Source organism: Melanotaenia boesemani, chromosome 5, assembly GCF_017639745.1.
Source record: "Melanotaenia boesemani isolate fMelBoe1 chromosome 5, fMelBoe1.pri, whole genome shotgun sequence".
In the NCBI taxonomy this organism is placed as follows: Eukaryota; Metazoa; Chordata; class Actinopteri; order Atheriniformes; family Melanotaeniidae; genus Melanotaenia; species Melanotaenia boesemani.
The window spans coordinates 2313303-2334825 of record NC_055686.1 but is presented as its reverse complement, the minus strand read 5'-3'; the positions used below and the strand labels follow the sequence as shown (position 1 = coordinate 2334825).

At 46.1% G+C, this 21523-nt stretch overlaps 2 protein-coding genes across 5 annotated transcripts in view; one reads left to right on the top strand and one right to left on the bottom strand.

The window, feature by feature from the left end:
* LOC121640417 overlaps positions 1–21523 on the bottom strand; it is a 1195287-nt gene that overhangs the window by 336703 nt on the left and 837061 nt on the right. The window lies entirely within an intron of this gene.
* Positions 1–21523, top strand: part of LOC121640416 (muscle M-line assembly protein unc-89-like) — a 442453-nt gene that overhangs the window by 31400 nt on the left and 389530 nt on the right. For all 4 annotated transcript variants that reach the window (XM_041986135.1, XM_041986138.1, XM_041986134.1 and 1 more), the window contains exons 5-6: positions 2856–3197; positions 3976–4317. In XM_041986135.1, coding sequence (XP_041842069.1) covers positions 2856–3197; positions 3976–4317 — 684 coding nt within the window. The remainder of the gene's footprint in view (positions 1–2855; positions 3198–3975; positions 4318–21523) is intronic.

Genomic DNA, 21523 nt, shown 5'->3' with positions numbered 1-21523 from the left:
CGGAACGTAGATAGCGCTGCCGATCCTCTCTCCCATTCAGCGGTGCCCCACAGTCTGGCCTTTCCAGAGAGCAGCGAGATCACGTAGGCCACCTTAGCCTTCTCTGATGGAAACGAGGATGGCTGCAGCTCAAACTGTAACGAGCACTGAGTGAGGAAGGCCCGACACTGACCTGGTTCACCCGCATATCGCTCTGGGGGTGCCACACGGGGCTCGTGGCTCGGAAGAACAGAAGAGGGGGGAACCAGGGGCGCCTGAGCGGGACCGGCGCGGGCAAAGGCGGTCATCGCAGATATCTGCTTGGAAAGTTCTTTTACGTTAGATACTAGCTCACCCAGGCCCGTCTCCTGCTGCGCAATTGCGGCCTCTACGCGGGTGCGCCAATCCTCTGATCCTGATGGGTCCATAATGCTGGCCAGATCGTACTGTAACGGTTCAGCAAGCTGGACCACAAAAAGATCAGGACAGAGGGTTGGGTAAGAAAACAGGTTTATTACTGAATACTGCTCAGGAAATCCGGGTCTGGAGACGTCACCCACTGGCCTGTGAGAATAGGAGATCCAGGTGAGCAAAAGCGTGGCAAAAATGGGGATGTAAGAATAATGACGTCTTACGTACCGGCCAAGGAGAGGAAGGACGCAGGGGGAATCGCTGTACCGGGAGGGCGGTGAGAGATCCACTGGAGCTGTGGTGATGTGAAGAGTGAGACTAGGCTGGTGGCAAAAACTGAAGGGGAAAAACAGTTAGTTTGGCCTAAGAGACCTGAGGTCCACTGAATCCTCTGGGGAGGAGATAGACAGGTAATGTTAGGGGGAATCTCCAAGATCACATCCACATCCAGATCCAAGTCCGAAGTCCTGTATCCAGTATCCAAACAAACAATCCAGTTATCCAAATCCAATAATCAAATCCAAAGACAGTCCAAGGGTCAATGCACAGGCAGGATCCAAACAATAGACAGCAGAGTTACCAGACAGGGGGCAGGCAGAATCAGGTTAACCAGGTCCAAAAACGGGTCGAAGATCAGGAAACAGGTTAGCAAACAGGAACTCAGGGCTGGAAGCGTGCAGGGTTAAACCGAGACGATCTGGCAAAGGAGTGGTGCTGTGCACTGGTATATAAAGCAAGCAGCGCAGGTGGAGCGCATCAGCAATCAGGAGCGCACCGGAGGAAAGATGCCTTCAGGGATAGCTGGGAGACTCTAACCACAGGCAACCTCCGTGACACACAGAAATAACTTGAATTTGAGAAAAGTAATAATAAATAAAAATTCTATGTAGATTTATCCAATAAAAGTCAGACATTGCGTTTCAACCATGCTTCAACAGAATTGTTTAAAAAAATAAACTCATGAAACAGGCCCGGACAAAAATGATGGTACCCTTAACTTAATATTTTGTTGCAAAACCTTTTGAGGTAATCGCTGCAATCCAGTGATTCCTGTAACTGTCAATGAGACTTCTGCACCTCTGAGCAGGTATTGTGACCACTCCTCTTAAGTAAACTGCTCCAGTTGTGTCAGGTTTGAAGGGTGCCTTTTTCAGATGGCATGTTTCAGCTCCTTCCAAAGATGCTCAATAGGATTTAGTTCAGGGCTCATGAAGTTCACTTTAGTATAGTCCAGTGTTTTCCTCTTAGCCATTCTCAGGTGTTTTTAGCTGTGTTTTGGGTCATTGCCCTGTTGCAAGACCCATGACCTGCGACTGAGACCAAGCTTTCTGACACTGGCCAGCACATTTCTGTCAAGAATCCCTTGATAGACTTGAGATTTCATTGTACCTGCACAGATTCAAGACACCCTGTTCCAGATGCAGCAAAGCAGCCCCAGAACATAACAGAGCCTCCTCCATGTTTTACAGTAGGGACGGTGTTCTTTTCTTTATATGCTTCATTTTCCGTCTAAACATTGAGCTGAATGTGCCTTGGCAAAAAGTTGCATTTTTCTCTCATCTATCCTTAGGACATTCTCCCAGAAGCTTTGTGGCTTGTCAACATGTAGTTTGGCAAATTCCAGTCTGGCTTTTTTTACTGATTTGTTTTCAGCAGTGATGTCCTTCTTGGTCGTCTCCCTTTAAGTCCACTTTGGCTCAAACAATGGCGGATGGTGTGATCTGACACTGATGTTTCTTGAGCTTAAAGTTCATCTTTAATCTCTTTGAAAGTTTTTCTTGGTGTTTTTGTTACCATTCGTATTATTCGTCTCTTTGATATTTCATCAGTTTTCCTGCTGCGGCCATGTCCAGGGAGGTTGGCTACAGTCCCATGGACCTTAAATTTCTGAATAATATGTGCAACTGTAGTCACAGGAACATCAAGCTGCTTGGAGATGGTCTTATAACCTTTACCTTTAACATGCTTGTCTATAATTTTCTTTCTAATTTCCTGAGACAACTCTTTCCTTTGCTTCCTCTGGTCCATGTTAAGTGTGGTACATACCATGTCACCAAACAGCACAGTGACTACCTATAGCCCTATATATAGGCCCACTGACTGATTACAAGATTGTAGACACCTGCGATGCTAGTTAGTGGACACATCTTGAATTAACATGTCCCTTTGGTCACATTATTTTCAGTCTTTTCTAGGGGTACCATAATTTTTGTCCAGGCCTGTTTCATTCATTTATTTTTTAAATAATTCTATTAAAGCATGGTTTAAAAGCAATGTCTGACTTTCATTGGGTAAATTTCATAGAATTTTTATTTATTATTACCTTTGTCAGATTCAGGTTATTTCTGTGACCATTGTGAGTTTTTCTTTCAATAACCGAAGGGTACCGACAATTTTGTCCACATGTGTATATGTTCCTCTCCGATCTCTTTAACCTCTCATTTGTGTTGTTTCCTCTCCTGCAGAACAGAGAAACATCACAGCTGAACCTGGACATGACATCTCTCTGCCATGTAGAGCTCGGCATGATGGAGACATCACAGCTGTGAGGTGGACCAGACCCGATCAGGAGCCAGAAGATATTCTTTTCTATGAAGATGGACGTCCTTTTCCAGACCCCCAGCATTCATCTTACCAGAACCGGGTGGATCTTCAGGACAGACAGATGACGGATGGAAATGTGTCTCTGATTCTGAAAACTTTGACAATTAATGATTCAGGAATATATAAATGTAGAGTCCGACAGACAGGAACAGACACCATGCTTACAGAGTCCATCATCCATCTGAAAGTTTCTCCTCCTCCAGGTGAGTGTGTCTCTGTGTTTGTGGATCAGAGGTGAAGCAGCTTCCTGGTTGTTGATGTGAGAGTGAAACATCTCAGATCAGATGTGTGTGTTTTCTAAAGATGAAAAGAATCCTGGTATTTTACATGTAGTGTGTTTAAGCCAACGACAGCGACAGTCGAAACTCATCACAACCATCGTGAAACCAAACACACGGGACGCTACAAGAAATGTGATTGGTTATGATATTTAAGGGAATTTAGACAAAGTCACAAGATTTTTCTCAAATCGAAATCTTGCTGTTAAATCTACTGCACAAAGAAAGAAAACCCTGGAAGGACCTCAAAGCTGATCCAAATAAATTGAGAACCTACATTCAGACAAATTCACCACGGCTGCTTTTTATTTACATCTCTAATCTTTGCGTTAAGTATCGTCAAGTATGTGGAAGTTGGACACAGCTAAAATGACCTATTCCTCTGTATTGAAGGTGTTTGCAGACTGTCTAGCCTTCTCTCAGATCCAGGGGTACCATAATTTTTTGTCCAGGCCTGTTTTATTAGTTTATTTTTTAAATAATTCTATTAAAGCATGGTTTAAAAGCAATGTCTTACTTTCATTGGTTAAATTTCATAGAATTTTTATTTATTATTACCTTTGTCAGATTCAGGTTATTTCTGTGACCATTGTGAGTTTTTCTTTCAATAACCGAAGGGTACCGACAATTTTGTCCACGTGTGTATATGTTCCTCTCCGATCTCTTTTAACCTCTCTGATCTGTGTTGTTTTCTCTCCTGCAGAACAGAGAAACATCACAGCTGACCCTGGACATGACATCTCTCTGCCATGTAGAGCTCGACATGTTGGAGACATCACAGCTGTGAGGTGGACCAGACCTGATCAGGAGCCAGAAGATATTCTTTTCTATGAAGATGGACGTTCTTTTCCAGACCCCCAGCATTCATCTTACCAGAACCGGGTGGATCTTCAGGACAGACAGATGACGGATGGAAATGTGTCTCTGATTCTGAAAACTTTGACAATTAATGATTCAGGAATATATAAATGTAGAGTCCGACAGACAGGAACAGACACCATGCTTACAGAGTCCATCATCCATCTGAAAGTTCCTCCTCCTCCAGGTGAGTGTGTCTCTGTGTTTGTGCATTAGAGGTGAAGCAGCTTCCTGGTTGTTGATGTGAGAGTGAAACATCTCAGATCAGATATGTGTGTTTTCTAAAGATGAAAAGAATCCTGGTATTTTACATGTAGTGCGTTTGAATCTCTAGTCCAGGTCAGACCAGTGTGGTCTCTCTGCAGTGGAGAAAGTGGGGGGGGCATTAGTTGTGTTTACATGAAGCACTTTTGATCTGGTTGAACGCAGTGGCGGCTGGCCAGCAGGGGGCGCTGGGGCGCCGCCCTCACCTACAAAGAGTCCATATTCCTGGTTACTACACAATTAAAAAAAACAAACTGTTAGGAATAATTTCGAAAGAAGATATGTGTAAAATAATGTATTTTTTTTTAGCTTTTTGTGCATGTTAAGCGCATTACACAGTGTTTCTTTTTAATGATTTTTCATTGAACAACACTTCCTGGTTGCGGGGGCGCCGGTCAAATGAATCCCTATTGTCAGCCTCAAACTTTTGACTAAAACGTCACTGGAGGCTGCGTTTTGATTGGTTCGTTAAAAATCTGCTTGTGGCGCAGCTCGGTGCGCCCCGGATACGCCCACTTTTCATCGTCAGCCAATTAGAATAGTTGAATTATGTTGCTTCAGTGTGTTTGGACAATGTCATGGTCAATTATACACTCCTGTATTTTAAGCCAGTGTGACGTACATCCGTAGTAGCAGAGTGAGTTGGAGACGAGTCTGTAGTAGCGTACGATTAGAAAGATGGCATGTGAAAGTGGAACCGGAATTCCCGAGCGAATTAATTCTGTAAAATATTTACAAGAGCACCCATTTTCAAGATGTTCTCTCGAGGAGAAAAAGAGGATAAAGGAGCTCGGGGCTGACCAGCCTGATCTGCAAGCACAGCAACAAAGCGGCGACCGCGGAAGAGCTTATACCCGGGCTTTTTCCCGCTCTTACTATGAAAAACGGAGTTGGCTTGCCGGTTGCGCCGTGAGTAACGCCTTTTTCTGCTTCCCTTGTCTGCTGTTTGAAAGTGTCGGCACCACCGAAACGTTGTGGACAAGCCATACACAGACTTCGTTTTTCTTTTCTTCCTAACTCTGTAACTGTATTGAAATTAAAGTGGCTAAGTTTTAAGTGTCAACTTTCCAAGAAAATTTGCGCCCCCCTAAAAAAAATTGTCATGAGTCACGGGTAGTGTGTAGATGTGTGCGGGTGCATGCCGGCAAGAGACCTGACTGATAATGACATTTGGCATGTGAGTCGTACTCCCCTTGGTCACTGAGGTCGCTCCCTCGTAGCGCAGTTGCCCCTCTGTTTCCTTGAGAAGGCCCTGGTGATGGGACGACGTGGTGACTGTTGCTTCGGGTCCGGATTGGTTGAATTGTCCCTGCCGAGATCCCTGTCTCGCCCAGAAGAAGAAACCAAAGGAATGTCAACCTCAACATCATCGGGCGGGAACTCTGAATCTGCCCTGACAGGACTATCTTCGTCAGATGCATGCGAGGCGATACTTCCCCTTTTGGGGGACTGGTCATTTGAGAACGCTGTACAGTCCGACCAGTCCCCAGGGCCCGTTTTGCAGTTGTTGGTCGTAGGTGCCAACGAACAATGGTTCAGATGATGCCAAGCGACGCTCCCTTCGACCTGGACCGCAGTCGGTGTGGCACGGACCACCGTGTAAGGACCTCGGCGTCTAGGAGTGTTCCACTTTCTTCGAAACTCCTTAATGTACACCTTATCCCCGGGCACCACTGGACCAGATGTCACAGAGACTGGTTTTGGCTCGTTCACTTTTTCCTGAAAATAAATCGCTTTATGGATAGCAGACAACTGTTTCATATAACTGTGCAGCTCCTTCTCCAACTGCTCCAGTGGGGGTCCTTTGAAAGGACCCCGAAACTGCGGACCCGGCATAGGGCGACCTGTTAACATTTCATGAGGAGACAAATGTGTGACCCGATGAGCTTGCATGCGGTAACTCATTAGGGCCAGCGGTAATGCGTCATGCCACCGCAACCCAGTACATGCACAAATCTTATTAATTTTTGCTTTAAGTGTGCCATTCACTCGTTCCACCCCTCCCTGGCTGGAGGGAGTGTAGATACTTCCATGGCGGACTTTGATTCCCAGCTGACGCAGGACACCCTCGTAGACTTTATTGATAAATGCTGGTCCCGAGTCTGATGAAAGGATGGATGGTAGGCCAAACCTAGGGATCACCTCACGGACCAGGAACTTTATGACTGTTCCCGCCCCCATGTCCTTTGACGGAGTGGCTTCCACCCAACGACTGAAATGATCAAAAACCACCAAAAGGTAGCGCTTACCGTGTACCGGGACCAACATGTCCACAAAATCTAAAATCAGATGACGAAACGGGCCTTCCGGGACAGGAATTCGCGCTGTGGGGGTGACAATACCTTTTCGAATGTTATTTGCGAGCATATCTCGCACCGATTAAGCGCATCCGTCACCAGTGCCTGCAGGTACGGCGCCCAATAACCCTGTTGTTGTATTCGATGTATCACCTCATCTCGCCCACAGTGGTCTGGTTTGTGACACTCTGGAATTAAAAGAGACAAAAGTGAGATTGGAGCGACGATCAGGCCGGTATGTGACCGCCATAACCCTCGCCCATCTTTTGTAGCACCCCTTTTTTCCCACATGTTTTGTTCACTCGCGCTAGCACGCGCTTGCATTAATGTGATATCATCAGGTGTGACAGATGGTTCCAACTCCACAGCTGGGGCCAAGACGGCGACCTTGCAACCTGAAGCGTGCTTTGCAGCTTCGTCTGCCGCATTGTTTCCCATTGTGGTGATGGAGTTGTCTTTTTGATGAGCAGGACACTTGATAATGGCCAATCGATGTGGAAGCATCATGGCCGAGATCAACTTCATAATCTGTTTCCCATGCCGAACAGGTTTACCATCTGATTTTTGAAAGCCGCGCAGTTTCCAAACTGCTCCAAACAGGTGACAGACTCCGTGAGCGTATGCTGAATCTGTGTAAATATTAGCAGAGGAGTCTTTAGCAAGTTCACAAGCTGCAGTAAGTCCATACAATTCAGCTAATTGTGCAGAGCAAGGTTGTAAACATTTTTCAGCTTTTACTGTTACGAACGTCCCTTCCTTTTGTTGCACCACGGCGTAGCCTGCGTGAGTTCCCATGTGGTCTCGAAAGCATGACCCATCCACATAGTACGTGACCTGTGCGTCGTCCAACGGCTCAGATTCCAAGTCCGGTCTCAGTTTTGTGTACCTCGTGGTCTCAGTGACGCACTCGTGTGTATCACCTTCAAATTCAAAAGGTAACATATTAGCAGGATTTGTGGTCTCACATCTCTTAATTGTTACATCTGGATAGGTGAGCAATGGTAGATACTGAAGGCAACGTGCTGTTGTCAGAACAAGTTTGCTGTGATTGATCAACTCTGTGATTTTATGATGGGTGTAAATAACCACAGGATATGACTTAGTTATTGCAGACGCCTTTTCATACGCCATGTGAACAGCTGCGAGGCCCTGGTAGCAGGGGGGCCACCCTCGTGCTACGTCGTCCAACCTTGCACTGTAGTAAGCGATGGGTTGTTTCCTTCCACCAGCACATGAGTCTTGTGCCAATACAGCCGTTGCGTACATGTTGCATCTGTTTGAAACGTAGAGATAGAAAAGTTTGTCATATTCTGGCATTTTTAGCGCTGGGGCATTTTGCAGTTCCTGCTTGAGCACATCAAAAGCCAACAGTGTCTCTGTGGTCCACTCCAAAGACTTCTTTAAAGTCTTGACTCCAGAGGACTTCAGGAGTTCCCTGAGCGGCGCCGTCTTTACTGCGTAGTCCTCCAACCACTCCGCGCTGAATCCTGTGATACCTAAAAAGGTCATTAGTTGCGCGCATGTCTGTGGACGCGGTGCTCGACTTATGCCTTTGAGGTGGTCAGGAGACAGAGCTATTGTTCCATGGGAGATTACTCTGCCAAGGAATTCCACCTGAGGCTGGCAGAATTGCAGTTTTGTCCGAGAAGCTTTGTGTCCACATTCTGCCAGTCTCTGCAGTACTTTGATCGAGTCGCGCTGACAATCTTCAATGGTGTCTGAACAAATCAATATATCGTCTACATACCGGATTAGGACGCCGCTCAAATCCAGCTCCTGTAGATCCTGACTCACCACACGATCAAACCACGCGGGGCTGCTTGTCAGTCCCTGGGGCATTCTGGCGTAGCTGTATTGTCGACCTCTAAAGGTAAACGAAAACAGATATCGTGACTCTTCTGCCAGAGGGATACTGAAAAATGCTGAACAAAGATCCACTACTGTAAAAAACTTAGCTTCAGTGGGGATGGCATTCAACAGTGTGTGAGGATTTGCGAAGTCTGCAGCGACATCTTCAAGAATGGCATTGATTGCCCTTAGATCATGGACCAGTCGGTACTTTGATTTATCTGCTTTTAGAACTGCAAGAATTGGGGTGTTACAAGGACTAGAAATCTCAATCAGCACTCCTACTTTTAAAAAACCATCAATTAAGATTCCAATCCCTTCTTCATCTGCGGGATTAAGTTTGTATTGTGGCCGCCAAGGTAAAACTGCACCTGGTTTTAATTTGACAGTAACTGGGCTGGCTGAAACTGCCAGTCCCACATCCGTCTCATGTCTAGACCACAGTTGGTCCGGAACCTGTGTTAAAATATCAGTTTCCAGATCACTGTTAAATCCAAGGGGGTTGGTTTTGCATGTCATCATTATGTTTTTCCCTGGTAGCACCACCATCTGAGGTGTTGCTTGTAATGACAGATCACACCTAATTCTTAACATTGAGCCATCCTCTGAAAGAGAGATTAATGGGTTCTCTGTACTGTTCCATGTTAAATGCTCTGCAGTTCTTACCATCGGACCGAGGTCCCTTGAATGGTATCCTGGGTTTACCAACAGTGTAATGTGTGGTAAGGATTGAGTAACACAGTACCATTTATCAATAAAGGTGTTCCGGTTTACCTTTAATGCTGCACCCTGGCCTCCAATCAGGATATATGGAGCCTGTATTTTAACCATCACTCCATCCGTCTCCTTTTCCCACTTATCCTGAAAGGTTGAGCTGGCTGATGGATCAAAGAACATTGTACAGTGAGGAGGTAATTTTGGTGGAGAACCTTCCGGGGCCCAGGCCTTTATGCATGCCTTCCATTTTTCCAACTCCGAACCCAGAGGCCCCTCTATGTTCCCCAGCCAATAAACATTTGCTGGTTCTGCTTGGGCATTCATTTGTAAGTTTAATCCACAACTTTCCACATATATTCCCAAAGGTGAACATAAAATTTTGAGCCCGAGTTTACAAAGTGCATCTCTTCCTAACAGATTGACAGGAGTTTGGTCCGAGACCAAAATGGGTATTTTAATTTCATCATTACCTACTTTCATTTTTACGGGAGCAGTAATAGGAACCAATTGACTTTTTCCCGAGAATCCTACTGTCTTCACAAAGTTGTTTGACATGGGAAGGTTCTTGGCAAGGGATCCCTGTATGCATGAATGAGTCGCCCCCGTGTCAATCATCATTTGGACCTGTCGATCCTCAATTTGGACATTTATCATGGGGTCAGTGCGTGTATGCATAATCAATGGGTACGAACCTTTACCCGCAGGATCCTCGGGACCCCCCTAAAACTGAGAGGGTCTTGGTCGTGGGCCACCCAGGGGTCCACCTCTTCTAGGGAAGCCTCCGTTTCCTCCAGGACCACCTGCTGGGAGGGGCATAAGCCGTGGGCAAGCCTTAGCAAAATGTCCAAACATTCCACAATACCAGCAGCGGAGGGATCCCTGCCACGCCCCAGACGAGGGAGTACCAAGCCTTGAGTATGAAGGACGGAACGGCTGGGGACCCCTAGCGGCCTGTGTTGACTCAGGAACTCCAGCAGTCCGTCCCGCACCTGGATCTGTGAACACAACAGCTTGAACCTTTTCTTTCAGCTTGCCTTGCAAATCATTTAGTTGCATCTGTGCCAGCTTCCTTTGAATCTGGAGGTCCTGTTCAGAAGTCTTAGTTAGGTCTTTCCTGTATCGGGTTACTGCATGAACCACATGATCACGGAACTGTTGCGCTGGCATAGATGTTAGACCAACGACATCCTCCAAACGTCTGCTGACATCCTTTGGCATTGAATCGATGACTGCATTTCTGAAAAGAGTGAGCAAAATAGGATCATTTTCCACATCTTTCTGAGACTCTTGACGCCACCTTTTTAACTGTGTATCGATGTATGCTGCTGGGTTCTGGTCGTCCTTCAGAGGTTCCCCTTTCAAAGCATCAACATCAATTTTATTAGGGTACTGTTTGCGTATTCCTTGCCAAATCACCCCCTTATAGGCTGCTAATTCTGTTCCATCTGCCCTTTCACTCAAAATCCAGTCCAGTTCATTGTCTCTGAAAAACTGCTGCATTTTAGACAACCCCAAAACCTGAGCGAGGACAGCTTTGATGTCACCCAGTGAAAGAAATGTTCCAGCCGTGTTTGATTCCAAAGCCTTAATCCACTTGCCTCCTCCTGCGGATATTTGAGGGAGCTCTGAGACCAAACCTGTCAGGTCCCGAGCTGAAAAAGGATGATAATCAGCCCTTGTTCCCCGTATCAGAATTGGGAACTCCCCCCCCTTCAATCTGTCAGGAGGTCTGATGTTAGGTCTGTATCTTAAATCATATTCGTCTCTAGGGACCCCTGTGGACGTGCCGGGTTTCTGTAAGCATGCAGGCATGGAAACTCCGCCTCCTGAAGTCGCCCCCTCCACCTCCTCATTTAAGTCATCTATTTCCTGTTCCATCTCAACTATCTGGCTCCGTCCCAACTCACGTTGCAAATCTTGCTGACGTGGTCCTAAGTTCATCCAAAAGCTATCATCTGTCTTACCTTTCCGAGCCAGTTCGGTTCGATCCTGGTAACAGTTAATGATTCCAGACTGACGTCGCTGTGTACTACAGTATTTTGGAATGGCCAGATGGGGAGGAGTTTCCTGTTTTTCTCGAGGAGAATGTATAGAGGTTGAATGCCTTCCTACCTGGGCGTGTGCTTCCCCAGTGCCCTGTAAGGACGCACCCCGCTGTTTGAAGTTGGGTGGGTCTGGTTGGGGCAATGCGTCAGTAGGAGGTCCCTTCTCCGCGAGCCCTGAAGCAGCAGATAACCTATTTTGGATATCACTTACATTTCCGGGTACGCCAGCATCAGTCAGTCCCCCTAGAAGGCTCTGCTGGTCATCAAGATTAAAGTCCCCATCAAATTTTATCGTTCCTGTTAAATTTGGAAAAAGTTCGGCGTTAGTACAGTTTCCAGTTTCCCCTGGACTATCCGTGAAAGACACAATCGTTTTGACATTTCGTTTAATTGGCTTGCTAATTTTAAATAAGTTTAAAATTTCCAATTCAAGCTGTCGTTTCTTTTGTCGTTTCTTAGAATTATTTTCAGCTTTGTAATCTTCAATGCGATGTTGCATTAATTCACAAATCTGTGGGTCAAAGCTTCCTGTAACAGGCCATGGATTTATCAAATTTTTAGTTCTTTTGCACCATTTTTCAGACATGTGTTGAATCTCTTTCATCCTATGGGGATGACGAATGCCAACAATAGCCTGTGGCGTGCTCATTGTTATCCTATTTAATCAACCCTGCTTTTAATACAATATGATAATCATGCAACTCAAACGAAAACCACTTGGGTGCGCCGCAGCTCCGTTTCCTGTTTCTAGGCGTCGGTCCAATGGGAGGAGTCGTGTTCTGTTGGAAGGAAACCAAAAGAGTTCAGCGGTCTTATTTTAACAGTTATAATAGTACAGATTACATCCTTGTAGCTGCACAAGAGCAGAGCACTATTTTATTTTTGTCAGTGCTTGTGTCTATGCGCGTTAGCAAGTAGCTTAGTGTCAGATTTCACCAGACCACTATGAGTTTGGGGAACGAGTCAACTTATGCACTGCAATACAGATTAATTTTTTCAACATGCAGCATGCAGTATCACTTCAAACAGAGGCCTCTGTCCATGCTCATGCATAAGTTTTTTTCAGTTTACCCAGCAGCTGCTTCGATCTCCAGTTACACTCAGTCACGCATTCCTTTCTACATTTAGTCCACACTTTTACACACCAGCTCACCCTCAGCTTTTCTCCTCTCCAAAGAGAGTTTTGAAGCTTTTTTCTCTTATTCTTCTCACACATGGACATAAGTTTACTTTCAGCGAGACAGGTAAGGCAATCAAGGAATAGTCACACACTCAGTCAGTCACACATTTCTGTCCGGTGCATCACCCACTATCATACACACACTTCAACAGCTGAGCAAATCACCATTAGTCAGAGGAGAATAAACCAGTCAAAACACAGTTTAAAACTTTTCCCTTATTTCCTCTCATAGAAGACATCAGTTTTCTTTCCGTTGGAGGGGTAAAGCAGTCAAAAGACAATTTTCAGCTCACTCAGACACCCATTCCTATCCGCTTCATACACACACTTTAACAGCTGAACAAATCATCATTAGTCAGAGAGGAATTAACAGTCAAGACCAGTTTAAAAGTCACAAGTTCGCTCCCAGTGAGCAGTCCAAAGAAGGAATATGTCAACAGTCAGTTTATAAAGCCTTTTTTCCTTCCTTTTTTCTACGTACGTTATTTAATGTTGCAACAAAGTTTTTCACAGCTGTACTGCGCTAAGCCCCTTTTACGCAGATTTCCCGGGTTAACAGAGCTTAAACCTTTCACTACTGGCTCTGTTTAATTTAGGATCAGATTTTTGATCGATCTTTGCACCTTGCTTTCCTATGAACCTAGTCATAAGCTACTCACACCCACTTAACTGACCCCGTACAAGACCAGACTATGGCTCGCAATCTTGCGGGCCCTGTGTTTAACTCTTTACTAAATTTGAACTCAAAACGGATCGATCGGTGCCTTCACATCATTTTCACTTTTACTTCACTTTCACTACTATTTTTGTTGCCAATTTACTTTCGCCGCTATACTGACCCTCCTCTCAAAGTTCCCGGGCGACCGCGTCCAGTAACGCCGAGGTTTTGATAGGGCCCTGAAATGTTACACCTTAAAACTGACCCCCCTCCCACTAATTGGTGGAGTCCTCCGCCTACTTAATATCTCCTTAAACTGAGCCCCTTCCCACTAGGCTGGTGGGCTCCTCAAAAACTACTTTATTTCTCCTTAAACTGACCTTCCTCCCAGCTACCTCTGGTAAGGCCCTCATAAACTAATGACATTTGTGCGCACAAATTTATCTGTCTAGCAGAGTCACACAGCAGCTGTATAACTAAGTTCAACTTGTAGCCAGGACAGCCCTGCGCCTCGGCTCACTTCACCCAGAAGGATTTAAAATGGGGCTTACCTCCTTGAGCGGTGAGTCGAAGCGGTCCAGGCACCCGGCCCCAGCGGTTAACTGGCTGGCTCGCCAAATGTTACAAAGGATCATTAAAGACCTCTGTCTGCAGACTCTTAATATCAGCAGCCCTTTTGATAAAGAATTTATCTACGACATTTGGCGAGCCAGCCAGTTAACCGCTGGGGGTGTTAAGTGGGTGTGAGTAGCTTATGACTAGGTTCATAGGAAAGCAAGGTGCAAAGATCGATCAAAAATCTGATCCTAAATTAAACAGAGCCAGTAGTGAAAGGTTTAAGCTCTGTTAACCCGGGAAATCTGCGTAAAAGGGGCTTAGCGCAGTACAGCTGTGAAAAACTTTGTTGCAACATTAAATAACGTACGTAGAAAAAAGGAAGGAAAAAAGGCTTTATAAACTGACTGTTGACATATTCCTTCTTTGGACTGCTCACTGGGAGCGAACTTGTGACTTTTAAACTGGTCTTGACTGTTAATTCCTCTCTGACTAATGATGATTTGTTCAGCTGTTAAAGTGTGTGTATGAAGCGGATAGGAATGGGTGTCTGAGTGAGCTGAAAATTGTCTTTTGACTGCTTTACCCCTCCAACGGAAAGAAAACTGATGTCTTCTATGAGAGGAAATAAGGGAAAAGTTTTAAACTGTGTTTTGACTGGTTTATTCTCCTCTGACTAATGGTGATTTGCTCAGCTGTTGAAGTGTGTGTATGATAGTGGGTGATGCACCGGACAGAAATGTGTGACTGACTGAGTGTGTGACTATTCCTTGATTGCCTTACCTGTCTCGCTGAAAGTAAACTTATGTCCATGTGTGAGAAGAATAAGAGAAAAAAGCTTCAAAACTCTCTTTGGAGAGGAGAAAAGCTGAGGGTGAGCTTGTGTGTAAAAGTGTGGACTAAATGTAGAAAGGAATGCGTGACTGAGTGTAACTGGAGATCGAAGCAGCTGCTGGGTAAACTGGAAAAAACTTATGCATGAGCATGGACAGAGGCCTCTGTTTGAAGTGATATTGCAAGCTGCATGTTGAAAAAATTAATCTGTATTGCAGTGCATAAGTTGACTCGTTCCCCAAACTCATAGTGGTCTGGTGAAATCTGACACTAAGCTACTTGCTAACGCGCATAGACCAAGCACTGACAAAAATAAAATAGTGCTCTGCTCTTGTGCAGCTACAAGGATGTAATCTGTACTATTATAACTGTTAAAATAAGACCGCTGAACTCTTTTGGTTTCCTTCCAACAGAACACGACTCCTCCCATTGGACCGACGCCTAGAAACAGGAAACGGAGCTGCGGCGCACCCAAGTGGTTTTCGTTTGAGTTGCATGATTATCATATTGTATTAAAAGCAGGGTTGATTAAATAGGATAACAATGAGCACGCCACAGGCTATTGTTGGCATTCGTCATCCCCATAGGATGAAAGAGATTCAACACATGTCTGAAAAATGGTGCAAAAGAACTAAAAATTTGATAAATCCATGGCCTGTTACAGGAAGCTTTGACCCACAGATTTGTGAATTAATGCAACATCGCATTGAAGATTACAAAGCTGAAAATAATTCTAAGAAACGACAAAAGAAACGACAGCTTGAATTGGAAATTTTAAACTTATTTAAAATTAGCAAGCCAATTAAACGAAATGTCAAAACGATTGTGTCTTTCACGGATAGTCCAGGGGAAACTGGAAACTGTACTAACGCCGAACTTTTTCCAAATTTAACAGGAACGATAAAATTTGATGGGGACTTTAATCTTGATGACCAGCAGAGCCTTCTAGGGGGACTGACTGATGCTGGCGTACCCGGAAATGTAAGTAATATCCAAAATAGGTTATCTGCTGCTTCAGGGCTCGCGGAGAAGGGACCTCCTACTGATGCATTGCCCCAACCAGACCCACCCAACTTCAAACAGCGGGGTGCGTCCTTACAGGGCACTGGGGAAGCACACGCCCAGGTAGGAAGGCATTCAACCTCTATACATTCTCCTCGAGAAAAACAGGAAACTCCTCCCCACATGACAATCCCAAAATACTGTAGTACACAGCGACGCCAGTCTGGAATCATTAACTGTTACCAGGATCGAACCGAACTGGCTCGGAAAGGTAAGACAGATGATAGCTTTTGGATGAACTTAGGACCACGTCAGCAAGATTTGCAACGTGAGTTGGGACGGAGCCAGATAGTTGAGATGGAACAGGAAATAGATGACTTAAATGAGGAGGTGGAGGGGGCGACTTCAGGAGGCGGAGTTTCCATGCCTGCATGCTTACAGAAACCCGGCACGTCCACAGGGGTCCCTAGAGACGAATATGATTTAAGATACAGACCTAACATCAGACCTCCTGACAGATTGAAGGGGGGGGAGTTCCCAATTCTGATACGGGGAACAAGGGCTGATTATCATCCTTTTTCAGCTCGGGACCTGACAGGTTTGGTCTCAGAGCTCCCTCAAATATCCGCAGGAGGAGGCAAGTGGATAAAGGCTTTGGAATCAAACACGGCTGGAACATTTCTTTCACTGGGTGACATCAAAGCTGTCCTCGCTCAGGTTTTGGGGTTGTCTAAAATGCAGCAGTTTTTCAGAGACAATGAACTGGACTGGATTTTGAGTGAAAGGGCAGATGGAACAGAATTAGCAGCCTATAAGGGGGTGATTTGGCAAGGAATACGCAAACAGTACCCTAATAAAATTGATGTTGATGCTTTGAAAGGGGAACCTCTGAAGGACGACCAGAACCCAGCAGCATACATCGATACACAGTTAAAAAGGTGGCGTCAAGAGTCTCAGAAAGATGTGGAAAATGATCCTATTTTGCTCACTCTTTTCAGAAATGCAGTCATCGATTCAATGCCAAAGGATGTCAGCAGACGTTTGGAGGATGTCGTTGGTCTAACATCTATGCCAGCGCAACAGTTCCGTGATCATGTGGTTCATGCAGTAACCCGATACAGGAAAGACCTAACTAAGACTTCTGAACAGGACCTCCAGATTCAAAGGAAGCTGGCACAGATGCAACTAAATGATTTGCAAGGCAAGCTGAAAGAAAAGGTTCAAGCTGTTGTGTTCACAGATCCAGATGCGGGACGGACTGCTGGAGTTCCTGAGTCAACACAGGCCGCTAGGGGTCCCCAGCCGTTCCGTCCTTCATACTCAAGGCTTGGTACTCCCTCGTCTGGGGCGTGGCAGGGATCCCTCCGCTGCTGGTATTGTGGAATGTTTGGACATTTTGCTAAGGCTTGCCCACGGCTTATGCCCCTCCCAGCAGGTGGTCCTGGAGGAAACGGAGGCTTCCCTAGAAGAGGTGGACCCCTGGGTGGCCCACGACCAAGACCCTCTCAGTTTTAGGGGGGTCCCGAGGATCCTGCGGGTAAAGGTTCGTACCCATTGATTATGCATACACGCACTGACCCCATGATAAATGTCCAAATTGAGGATCGACAGGTCCAAATGATGATTGACACGGGGGCGACTCATTCATGCATACAGGGATCCCTTGCCAAGAACCTTCCCATGTCAAACAACTTTGTGAAGACAGTAGGATTCTCGGGAAAAAGTCAATTGGTTCCTATTACTGCTCCCGTAAAAATGAAAGTAGGTAATGATGAAATTAAAATACCCATTTTGGTCTCGGACCAAACTCCTGTCAATCTGTTAGGAAGAGATGCACTTTGTAAACTCGGGCTCAAAATTTTATGTTCACCTTTGGGAATATATGTGGAAAGTTGTGGATTAAACTTACAAATGAATGCCCAAGCAGAACCAGCAAATGTTTATTGGCTGGGGAACATAGAGGGGCCTCTGGGTTCGGAGTTGGAAAAATGGAAGGCATGCATAAAGGCCTGGGCCCCGGAAGGTTCTCCACCAAAATTACCTCCTCACTGTACAATGTTCTTTGATCCATCAGCCAGCTCAACCTTTCAGGATAAGTGGGAAAAGGAGACGGATGGAGTGATGGTTAAAATACAGGCTCCATATATCCTGATTGGAGGCCAAGGCGCAGCATTAAAGGTAAACCGGAACACCTTTATTGATAAATGGTACTGTGTTACTCAATCCTTACCACACATTACACTGTTGGTAAACCCAGGATACCATTCAAGGGACCTCGGTCCGATGGTAAGAACTGCAGAGCATTTAACATGGAACAGTACAGAGAACCCATTAATCTCTCTTTCAGAGGATGGCTCAATGTTAAGAATTAGGTGTGATCTGTCATTACAAGCAACACCTCAGATGGTGGTGCTACCAGGGAAAAACATAATGATGACATGCAAAACCAACCCCCTTGGATTTAACAGTGATCTGGAAACTGATATTTTAACACAGGTTCCGGACCAACTGTGGTCCAGACATGAGACGGATGTGGGACTGGCAGTTTCAGCCAGCCCAGTTACTGTCAAATTAAAACCAGGTGCAGTTTTACCTTGGCGGCCACAGTACAAACTTAATCCCGCAGATGAAGAAGGGATTGGAATCTTAATTGATGGTTTTTTAAAAGTAGGAGTGCTGATTGAGATTTCTAGTCCTTGTAACACCCCAATTCTTGCAGTTCTAAAAGCAGATAAATCAAAGTACCGACTGGTCCATGATCTAAGGGCAATCAATGCCATTCTTGAAGATGTCGCTGCAGACTTCGCAAATCCTCACACACTGTTGAATGCCATCCCCACTGAAGCTAAGTTTTTTACAGTAGTGGATCTTTGTTCAGCATTTTTCAGTATCCCTCTGGCAGAAGAGTCACGATATCTGTTTTCGTTTACCTTTAGAGGTCGACAATACAGCTACGCCAGAATGCCCCAGGGACTGACAAGCAGCCCCGCGTGGTTTGATCGTGTGGTGAGTCAGGATCTACAGGAGCTGGATTTGAGCGGCGTCCTAATCCGGTATGTAGACGATATATTGATTTGTTCAGACACCATTGAAGATTGTCAGCGCGACTCGATCAAAGTACTGCAGAGACTGGCAGAATGTGGACACAAAGCTTCTCGGACAAAACTGCAATTCTGCCAGCCTCAGGTGGAATTCCTTGGCAGAGTAATCTCCCATGGAACAATAGCTCTGTCTCCTGACCACCTCAAAGGCATAAGTCGAGCACCGCGTCCACAGACATGCGCGCAACTAATGACCTTTTTAGGTATCACAGGATTCAGCGCGGAGTGGTTGGAGGACTACGCAGTAAAGACGGCGCCGCTCAGGGAACTCCTGAAGTCCTCTGGAGTCAAGACTTTAAAGAAGTCTTTGGAGTGGACCACAGAGGCACTGTTGGCTTTTGATGTGCTCAAGCAGGAACTGCAAAATGCCCCAGCGCTAAAAATGCCAGAATATGACAAACTTTTCTATCTCTACGTTTCAAACAGATGCAACATGTACGCAACGGCTGTATTGGCACAAGACTCATGTGCTGGTGGAAGGAAACAACCCATCGCTTACTACAGTGCAAGGTTGGACGACGTAGCACGAGGGTGGCCCCCCTGCTACCAGGGCCTCGCAGCTGTTCACATGGCGTATGAAAAGGCGTCTGCAATAACTAAGTCATATCCTGTGGTTATTTACACCCATCATAAAATCACAGAGTTGATCAATCACAGCAAACTTGTTCTGACAACAGCACGTTGCCTTCAGTATCTACCATTGCTCACCTATCCAGATGTAACAATTAAGAGATGTGAGACCACAAATCCTGCTAATATGTTACCTTTTGAATTTGAAGGTGATACACACGAGTGCGTCACTGAGACCACGAGGTACACAAAACTGAGACCGGACTTGGAATCTGAGCCGTTGGACGACGCACAGGTCACGTACTATGTGGATGGGTCATGCTTTCGAGACCACATGGGAACTCACGCAGGCTACGCCGTGGTGCAACAAAAGGAAGGGACGTTCGTAACAGTAAAAGCTGAAAAATGTTTACAACCTTGCTCTGCACAATTAGCTGAATTGTATGGACTTACTGCAGCTTGTGAACTTGCTAAAGACTCCTCTGCTAATATTTACACAGATTCAGCATACGCTCACGGAGTCTGTCACCTGTTTGGAGCAGTTTGGAAACTGCGCGGCTTTCAAAAATCAGATGGTAAACCTGTTCGGCATGGGAAACAGATTATGAAGTTGATCTCGGCCATGATGCTTCCACATCGATTGGCCATTATCAAGTGTCCTGCTCATCAAAAAGACAACTCCATCACCACAATGGGAAACAATGCGGCAGACGAAGCTGCAAAGCACGCTTCAGGTTGCAAGGTCGCCGTCTTGGCCCCAGCTGTGGAGTTGGAACCATCTGTCACACCTGATGATATCACATTAATGCAAGCGCGTGCTAGCGCGAGTGAACAAAACATGTGGGAAAAAAGGGGTGCTACAAAAGATGGGCGAGGGTTATGGCGGTCACATACCGGCCTGATCGTCGCTCCAATCTCACTTTTGTCTCTTTTAATTCCAGAGTGTCACAAACCAGACCACTGTGGGCGAGATGAGGTGATACATCGAATACAACAACAGGGTTATTGGGCGCCGTACCTGCAGGCACTGGTGACGGATGCGCTTAATCGGTGCGAGATATGCTCGCAAAATAACATTCGAAAAGGTATTGTCACCCCCACAGCGCGAATTCCTGTCCCGGAAGGCCCGTTTCGTCATCTGATTTTAGATTTTGTGGACATGTTGGTCCCGGTACACGGTAAGCGCTACCTTTTGGTGGTTTTTGATCATTTCAGTCGTTGGGTGGAGGCCACTCCGTCGAAGGACATGGGGGCGGGAACGGTTGTGAAGTTCCTGGTCCGTGAGGTAATCCCTAGGTTTGGCTTACCATCCATCCTTTCATCAGACTCGGGACCAGCGTTTATTAACAAGGTCTATGAGGGCGTTCTGCGCCAGCTCGGAATCAAGGTCCGGCACGGAAGTATCTACACTCCCTCCAGCCAGGGAGGGGTGGAACGAGTGAATGGCACACTTAAAGCAAAAATTAATAAGATTTGTGCATGTACTGGGTTGCGGTGGCATGACGCATTACCGCTGGCCCTAATGAGTTACCGCATGCAAGCTCATCGGGTCACACATTTGTCTCCTCATGAAATGTTAACAGGTCGCCCTATGCCGGGTCCGCAGTTTCGGGGTCCTTTCAAAGGACCCCCACTGGAGCAGTTGGAGAAGGAGCTGCACAGTTATATGAAACAGTTGTCTGCTATCCATAAAGCGATTTATTTTCAGGAAAAAGCGAACGAGCCAAAACCAGTCTCTGTGACATCTGGTCCAGTGGTGCCCGGGGATAAGGTGTACATTAAGGAGTTTCGAAGAAAGTGGAACACTCCTAGACGCCGAGGTCCTTACACGGTGGTCCGTGCCACACCGACTGCGGTCCAGGTCGAAGGGAGCGTCGCTTGGCATCATCTGAACCATTGTTCGTTGGCACCTACGACCAACAACTGCAAAACGGGCCCTGGGGACTGGTCGGACTGTACAGCGTTCTCAAATGACCAGTCCCCCAAAAGGGGAAGTATCGCCTCGCATGCATCTGACGAAGATAGTCCTGTCAGGGCAGATTCAGAGTTCCCGCCCGATGATGTTGAGGTTGACATTCCTTTGGTTTCTTCTTCTGGGCGAGACAGGGATCTCGGCAGGGACAATTCAACCAATCCGGACCCGAAGCAACAGTCACCACGTCGTCCCATCACCAGGGCCTTCTCAAGGAAACAGAGGGGCAACTGCGCAACGAGGGAGCGACCTCAGTGACCAAGGGGAGTACGACTCACATGCCAAATGTCATTATCAGTCAGGTCTCTTGCCGGCATGCACCCGCACACATCTATACACTACCCGTAACT